The 8,182-nt window shown below is 57.1% G+C and overlaps 1 protein-coding gene across 1 annotated transcript; it reads right to left on the bottom strand.

Annotated features, from left to right (window-relative positions):
- Positions 1-899: 899 nt before the first annotated feature.
- Positions 900-7,890, bottom strand: ZP1 (zona pellucida glycoprotein 1). Its single transcript, XM_078059120.1, is given in 10 exon segments — positions 900-2,871; positions 2,960-3,149; positions 3,232-3,396; positions 5,134-5,274; positions 5,404-5,466; positions 5,469-5,591; positions 5,594-5,714; positions 6,002-6,123; positions 7,329-7,576; positions 7,763-7,890. Coding segments are annotated over 10 exon segments (1,515 nt in total). The 3' UTR covers positions 900-2,657.
- Between the last annotated feature and the right edge of the window lie 292 nt (positions 7,891-8,182).

Here is an 8,182-nt window from a genome sequence, read left to right on the forward strand (position 1 = left end):
GAACATTTTTCCAGAGAAGACATCCAAATGGCCAACAGACACATGAAAAAGTGCTCAATATCGCTTGGCATCAGGGAAATCCAAATCAAAACCTCAATGAGATACCACCTCACACCAGTCAGAATGGCTAAAATTAACAAGTCAGGAAATGACAGATGTTGGCGGGGATGTGGAGAAAGGGGAACCCTCCTACACTGTTGGTGGGAATGTAAGCTGGTGCAGCCACTCTGGAAAACAGGATGGAGGTTCCTCAAAAAGTTGAAAACAGAGCTACCATATGATCCAGCAATTGCACTACTGGGTATTTACCCCAAAGATACAAAAGTAGGGATCCGAAAGGGTATGTGCACCCCGATGTATATAGCAGCAATGTCCACAATAGCCAAACTGTGGAAAGAGCCAAGATGTCCATCGACAGATGAATGGATAAAGAAGATGTGGTATATATATAAAGAATGGAATATTATGCAGCCATCAAAAGGAATGAGATCTTGCCATTTGCAACAACATGGATGGAACTGGAGCGTATTATGCTGAGCGAAATAAGTCAAACAGAGAAAGACATGTATCATATGACCTCACTGATATGAGGAATTCTTAATCTCAGGAAACAAACTGAGGGTTGCTGGAGTGGGGGGTGGGGTGGGAGGGATGGGGTGACTGGGTGATAGACACCGGGGAGGGTATGTGCTCTGGTAAGTGCTGTGAATTTTGCAAGACTGTTGAATCTCAGATCTGTACCTCTGAAACAAATAATGCATATATGTTAAGGAAAAAAAAAAAAAAAAGAAGAAGATAGCAGGAGGGGAAGAATAAAGGGGGGAAATCGGAGGGGGAGAAGAACCATGAGAGACGATGAACTCTGAAAAACAAACTGAGGGTTCCAGAGGGGAGGGGGGTGGGAGGATGGGTTAGCCTGGTGATGGGTATTGAGGAGGGCACGTTCTGCATGGAGCACTGGGTGTTATGCACAAACAGTGAATCATGGAACACTACATCTAAAACTAATGATGTAATGTATGGGGATTAACATAACAATAAAAAAATAAAAAAAACCCCAAGAAACAAAAAAAACATTTTTTTTGAGAAAGTATATTTTTTAAGATTTTAATTAATCTCTACACCCAAAGTGGGGCTGGAACTCACACTCCTGAGATCAAGTCACATGCCCCACCGACTGAGCCAGCCAGGCGCCCCCAAAGAGGTACAGTTTAGATCAGCAATGCTATTTGGCTGAGGATGCTCGGGTGGCAAAGCTGTAGCACGATGCTGATCTGTGGGGTCACTGGCACCCCCGTGTCCCCACAGAGCCTGACAGGGTTGCCGGGTCAAAAGCTGTGCCCCTTCTATCTAAGAACTTCTTCTGAGAAAATAATATACAAAGAATTACATGCTTAAGTGAGGATAACCAGTGTTCAGCATGAGTAATAGATTTGGTTTCCATCAAAGGAAATAAAATATATCACAGTTTAACCGCAACATGGAAGACAAGGCATCTATTAAAAGTGATAGGAAATAATACAAGATGTCTACTTTTGTGGTAAAAAGTACCCCAGAGAGATAAGTCCGTTACAGAATGTGATTCCATTTGGTATCTACAGAATCATGCTTTTAAACACAGTGTTGGTGTGATTCAGAGAACCGCCCTTCCATGTAGTTTGAAGTGCTTACATGAGCTTCGATGCTGAAGGCAGTGGTGAGAAGAGGAAGAGTCAGAGGTGGGGGGGCGGGTAGAAGCACCAGCTCCCTGACCCCTTAAGAGCAAGTCAGCCTGGCTCCTGCAGCCAACACCAAGCTAAGAATCCTCATGCTTTCGCACCAGCCCTGAGGAATACATCCTGTTGCCCCCTGCACAGGCCAGGAAGGTGGACAGACTGGCCATCCCCAGTCACAGATGGGAAGACGGGCCCAGAGAAGGGAAGCTACGCAGCTAACTTCCACAGCAGGTGTCTGGATCTTCTGGCCAGAGTGTCTATTCTGCCACCTGCAGCTGCAAAAGCCTGAGGGGTGGCGTTTCCCCCACCCCTCCTCATCTGGGCTATAAACTGGCCTTCATATTAAAAAAAGAAAAAAAAAGTAAGCGTTAAGTTTGGGGCAGGAGAAAAAATTTCTAATAACAGAGGCCTGTGTGTAGCAATGTGAGAGGTGGGCACCACTCGGCAGAACGAGCTATACGGTGGCCTGTGGCCTATGGGGGCAATTTGTGTGTTCTGTAGAAAACCTAAATATAGGGGCGCCTGGCTGGCTCAGTTGGTTAAGCGTCTGCCTTCGGCTCAGGTCATGATCCCGGAGTCCCGGGATCGAGTCCCGCATCGGGCTCCCTGCTCCACGGAGAGTCTGCTTCTCCCTCTGACCCTCTTCCCTCTCGTGCTCTCTCTCAAATAAATAAAATCTTAAAAAAAAAACAAAAACCCAAAATATATACCCAAAGTTTATCCATTTACCTACCAGAGAAGCTGCTCGGTTATAAATATTCAAAGCAGATTTACGTTGAACGTGCTGTTTCTAGAGTCAGAAGCAAAGCCACTCTAGAACATTGTGACCAGGGTGTAGATACAGGGTTGGGGCATCTCCTTTCCTTCCTCCCTCTTGAAGCTTTGTGGTCGCCTCTGGGCTGATCACCCGCCACAAAGCCCCGTCTGGGACCTCCGTCTGCTTCAGCTCGCAGGGTGCTGGGGCGCTTGGGGGACCAGCTTATACTGAACAGAGGGGGAGTGGGCATGAAGAGGCATGAAGAGGGGCCTCTGGGAGCCAGGGTCCAGGAGGGCGAAGGTGGCAACAGTGAAGCACTGGTAGTGGGATGGGAAGGACAACTCTGCCCCATCCAAGGCTACCAGTCGGGTCCTGTAGCTGTCACCATCGAAAGGACACCTGGGAAGGAAGGAAGGAGGCCGCAGAGGGATAGGGGCGGCAGGTGGGGGGAGCCCCTGGGGCAGCTGGAGCCCCGACTGCCACTCACCCGTCGGACGGGAGGGGCCACTGAGGCTGCTGGAGGGGGCTGGCGCCGGGGGCGGCCCGGCTCTGGTGCAGCAGCAGGGCCAGACTGGGGTCTGTCCTCTGTAGGAGCCAGACCTCCACCGGGACAGGCTCGCGCAGCAGCCTCACGAGGGGGTAGTTCCCCTCCCCGTAGTAGGAGCAGAAAGTCTCATCTGCGGGGCGAGGGGCTCGTGAGCCTCGGTGGGCTGTGTGGGGGGACGCAGGGCAGGAAGAGAAGGCCCAGGGACCCCGTACCCTTGGCGATCCGAAGCTGGAGCCGCAGGGGGCCGGACTGGGTCATGGGGGCTGGCGAGGGTGGCAGGAAGATGGATGCCCGGAGCGGCAGGAAATCACCGGCATTGAAGACGCAGCGCATGTGAAGCCTGAGGTCAGGTGCAAGAGCATGCAGGGGAGGAACACAGTGTCATGGAGGCCAGCTCGCTTAGCAAACCAGACACCAACTATGCGGATGCAGCAAGCAGGGCACGGTCCAGCCCGGCAGCCGGACGCCACCGAGCACGCACCAGGGGGACCTGAGCCCTGCCTGCCTCATCTGCCCAGGACAGCTCAAGCTGGCCCCAGACAGCCCCCCAGTGTTGTCATGGTCCTCGCAGTGGTAGATGGTGGGCCACTGGGACTGGGGTCTCTTGCTGGCCTAAGTGACACCACACACTCTTAGTGGGGGCCCATGCCCGGCACCCTGTGTTCTGCAAGGGAGGCTGACCCCATCCTACCCCATCCACCTTTACCTCCAGAAGGGCCCTCCCTTTACCTCGGAGAGGGAGCATTCCCGCCTGGGCAGGGCACCCCTGGGGAAGACGTCCTGCAGCTGGAGACTGGGCCTGGCACAAACTAGGTGCTCACAGGCATTGGGGATTCCAGCCTGAGCGGAAGGCCTTGTCTGAGGAGCCACCTGCTTACTCCTATGGGCTCTAGCCGTTTCCCCTCACTGCTCCCTTCCTCTGGGAGTCCCTGGAGCCCTGAATTCTGGCTAGCTCCCCCAGCTCCTAAATCCCAGGGTCTAAAGCACAGTGGACCTATCCCTCCACCCTCTGGCCTGTAGGTACTTAGAATTTTAAAGCAAAAGACATTTGGACCCGCACACAAGCAGCCCGCCCCAGCCCTCGTGGCAGGTAAGGTGGGGAGAAAGACCCCTGGGCATCCACTTGGGGCCAAGCGTGGAATTTTGTACCCAAATGTATTAGCTCTGACAGGGCGCCCAGGCGGAGGCTGGCGCTGGGGCCCCTGCACTTCAAAGGCAGCGGGTAGAAGCACAGCTGCCCTCAGGGCACCCCCACTGGTGTCCTAGGCACCTAGGGTGGTTCTGCCACCGGAGTCCGCGGGTCCCAGGGGCCCCCTTCAACCAGAGGCCCCCCGTGAGCTCCTGCCGCCAGCAGCCCCTCAGAGAGCTCCCGCCCCCGGGTATCTCCTGCCTCATCTGTGGCTTCGTGACCTCTGAAAGGAAGAGGCAGCAACAAGCACACTCCTGGCCTCCGCTTCCTCCAGGGGCCTCAATGCGGGTCCCTCGAAGGACCCAGATTTTCTCCTGCATGACAACAAAAGAAACTATAGAAGTAGAAGCACCACTGCACTTATCTCTCAGCTGGGCTGTCCCAGGGGTGCTGGGCTGGCTCAGTTGGAAGAACACGGGACTCTTGATCTTGGGGTTGTGAGTTCGAGTCCTACATTGGGTGTAGAGATTACTAAAAAAAGTAAACTTAAACTGGGATGTTCTAGACCGAAAGGTAGGGGTACATGTAAAGATAGATCTATTACGGGGCGCCTGGGTGGCTCAGTCGGTTAAACGTCTGCCTTTGGCTCAGGTCATGATCCCAGGGTCTGGGACCCAGCCCCGCGCGTCAGGCTCCCTGCTCAGCGGGGAGCCTGCTTCTCTCTCTGCCCCTTCCCCCCTGCTCATGCCCTCTCGCTCTCAAAATCTTAAAACAAACAAACAAAAACAACTATTACTACTTCCCTGGGACGATGGTTATCAGCAAGCTGGGCTGTGCGGGCACCCCATCTAAAGGTCCCTTCTGCAGGCATTCTGGGGCTCAGGCTCTCCTAGGAACAGGGTGGGATGAGCTGCAGCGCTGGGGGAGGGGGGCAGGGGGAGGAAGCCCTCCTGGCGCTTCGGGATTCAGGTGTGGAGAGCTCTACCCGTGTTGCCATAGTAACAGGGCACCTCTCCGCCGTTGTCATAGCAGCAGCCCGCCTGCAGACAGGCTTCCTCTGAGCTTCTCACTCCACAGGGGATGGGTCTGGAGGACACCTGGCACCGCCCCGGAGTCAGGCGCACACCTGGGGATGGGACAGAGCGGTGAGGATGCGAGAAGGGGCCACGCCGGGCAGCAGACTTCCAGGGCAATGGAGGGAGTTGGCTTCCTGAGCCCAGTCAAGGGCGATCAGGCCGTCCAGAGTCCTACATACCTGGGTAAGGTGGCTCGTCAACCCCCCGGTGTTCCAGGGTGCCCCACTGGGGTTTAACCTGGGATGGGTGGTGGGTCCAGGTCCGAGGGACGGCAAGGCAGGGGTTGCACGGACAAAGCCGTGCTCTGCGATGGGGCGGAGGGGCCGGGCCTGAGGAGTGGGAAGGGAGAAGCCCATGGGTGGTGCCGGTTGGGAGTCGGAGTCCAGGCGTGGCCAGGTTTAGGACAAGTCAGAGTGACATCTTGTGTTGCGTCAACTCGACCATCGGGCAGCATGGCTTCGATGAGCACCCTCAGGTGGGAGCGCCCATCCTGCAGGTGAGAGGGAGATGGGGGGGTGAGGGGGGCAGCGAGGGGAGGCCGCCCAGCATCCCAGGCGGAGGTGGGGGGGTCAGGCAGGGAGCTGATCTGTGGGCTGGTCCCAGGACCTAGCCCCCCTCACCCACCACCCACCAGCCCAAAGGCAGGTGTGACAAGCACAGCGATTGGTCGTGAGCTCCCTCTCCAGCCTGAGGCTGTGTGAGGTCCAGCTGACTCCAAGCTGTGCCCACCCGCCAGCCCCCACCCCACCGCGGGCCCGGAGCAGGAGCAGTCCCCACCTTCTCCAGCACGTGGCAGCCTTTGTAACCCACAGAGAAGACAGCAGGTGCCCGGGGCTTGGTGCTGACCCAGTGGTAACAAGCAGAGCAGTTGTTTACCTCAAACCGGTTCCCAAATTCATCTGGGGCAGGGGAGAGAAAGAGGGAAGGGAAGCATCAGAGATGTTTAAGGGTGAGGGGCACTTGGGGGGCTCAGCCGGTTAAGCATCTGCCTTCGGCTCAGGTCATGATCCCAGGGTCCTGAAATCGAGCCCCACATTGGGCTCCCTGCTCAGCTGGGAGCCTGCTTCTCCCTCTCCATCCGCCTCTGCTTGTGTTCTCCTTCTGTGGCAATAAATAAAATCTTAAAAAAAAAAAAAAAACAACGTTTAAGGATGAAGCCAGAGGCTGTTGGCATCTGCTGAGAAAACCACACTCGGGAGTGGGAGCCCCCAGCTTCAGTCTTAGCTTTGCTACCAGCTTACGGTCTGTAAGGGAATAGCTTTAGCTGGTCTTTGACCTTTCCAGCCACGGTTCCTGGTTAACAGCACACAACAGCAAGCAGGAATGAAGATATGTGGGGGGGGGGTGGGTAAAGGTTAGCGGAATCTCAGGCACCGGGCTGGGTATTCTCCGCCTGTTCCCGTAACCTCGGCTCCCCACATTCTGTGGAGGACGCTGCTGAGGCGCCAGGCGGGAGCTTTGCCAGGTGCACACGATGAGGGGCAGAATGATGGGAACCTGGCATGTTGTAGGTTATCTGCCAGGTTAACCGGTTGTTGCAGTCATTGGGGGACGCATGCTAGAGGTGCACCCCCTCTTGTCAGCCCAGAGCACCAGGGTGCTCCCCGGGTGCAGGCATACCCCCGGGACTCCTGTTCAGTGCACGGGGCAAGGTTGGGGGGTCTTCATTCCCATCTTACAGATAAGGAAATGGGTTCAGAGAGGCCAGGTAAGTTTTTCAAGAACACAGAGCTTAGAAGCTGCAGATTCAAATCCTCCTTTGAACCCCCCCCACCTTTCTCCACACCAGGCCAGGCCCACCAGGGCCCTGCCACTCAGAGCGGTCTGTGGGCCAGTAGCCTGGGCGTCAGCTGAGCTCGGTCACAGATGCGGAGTCTGGGCCCCATGAATCAAGACCGCATCTCAGCAAGAGGGCCTGTGCACACTTCCCTGGGTGACCAGGGAAACCGAGAATGGCAACTCCCCTCCCTCCCGCTCCCCCCTCCCCAGCGTGGTGAGGGAGCGGGGGCCAAGAGGCCTCTCCTCTTGTTCCTGCTGCAGGGGAAGGGTCCCCGCCTGCCACTGCAGCCCGGGGAAGTGGGGACCACGGTTCGACCACACTCACCTACCACCTTGAAGCAGACCGTCTGGCCTGACCGGGGGAGCACTCGTAGCTGCAGACTCTTGACCCCACAGTCCTGGCTGTACCCCAGGCCGGAGAGATCAGGCTCGGGGAGTAGCTGCTGCCCCAGCCCCAGAGCGCTCACCAGCAGCAGGGCCACGTGGCAATCCCAGACCCCGGCCGAGGCTCCTGCCGTCACACAAACCACAGCAACCCCCACAGGCCCCCGCCCGCCCAGGTGAGGCCCAGGACTTATATGGGGGAGGTGGCAAGTGGGAACTTCGAGGGGCAAAGGGCGCCCACCTGGAGGAGCCCTGCCTGGCCACCAGGGGCTCTAGTGAAATTCCCGCCCCGAAGGCCAGGGAAGGCCCCCTCCCAGCCAGGGACCCTGACGGGCTGCCCCGAGAGCGGCCCCTCACCCTGACTTCCCGCCTCACAGCTGGGCCTTGAGGCCGGCTCTGCGGGGCTCAGCCAGGTGATCCTGGTTGGGAGGTGGAAAGGAGGGAAGCTTCTGGTACAGGTAGCTGCAGGGGGGCCGAAGGGCGGGTTCCAAGTCCCTCGTCATCCCCTCCCTATCCAGGCCGGCTCTCCAGGGCCTCCTGCCTGCACCGGGGCCTTGGGGCCACCAGAAGCTGCAGGGGCCATGGGGGGTGGGCAGCGGGCCTGGTTAGGTAACAGGGCTTTCGGGGGAGGGGGCGCTAAGCAGACCCCAGAGGTCGAGATGCTGCCCCTGCCCTGAGAGCGGGCAGACAGATGGGGTGACAGGCCAGCAGACAGACTGGAAGCCCCTCACGGGGCCCTCCTGACGATCAGGGTGATTAACGGGGCCATGGCTGTCACCAGTGACAAATCACAAG

This window comes from Halichoerus grypus, chromosome 11 (genome assembly GCF_964656455.1).
Source record: "Halichoerus grypus chromosome 11, mHalGry1.hap1.1, whole genome shotgun sequence".
In the NCBI taxonomy this organism is placed as follows: Eukaryota; Metazoa; Chordata; class Mammalia; order Carnivora; family Phocidae; genus Halichoerus; species Halichoerus grypus.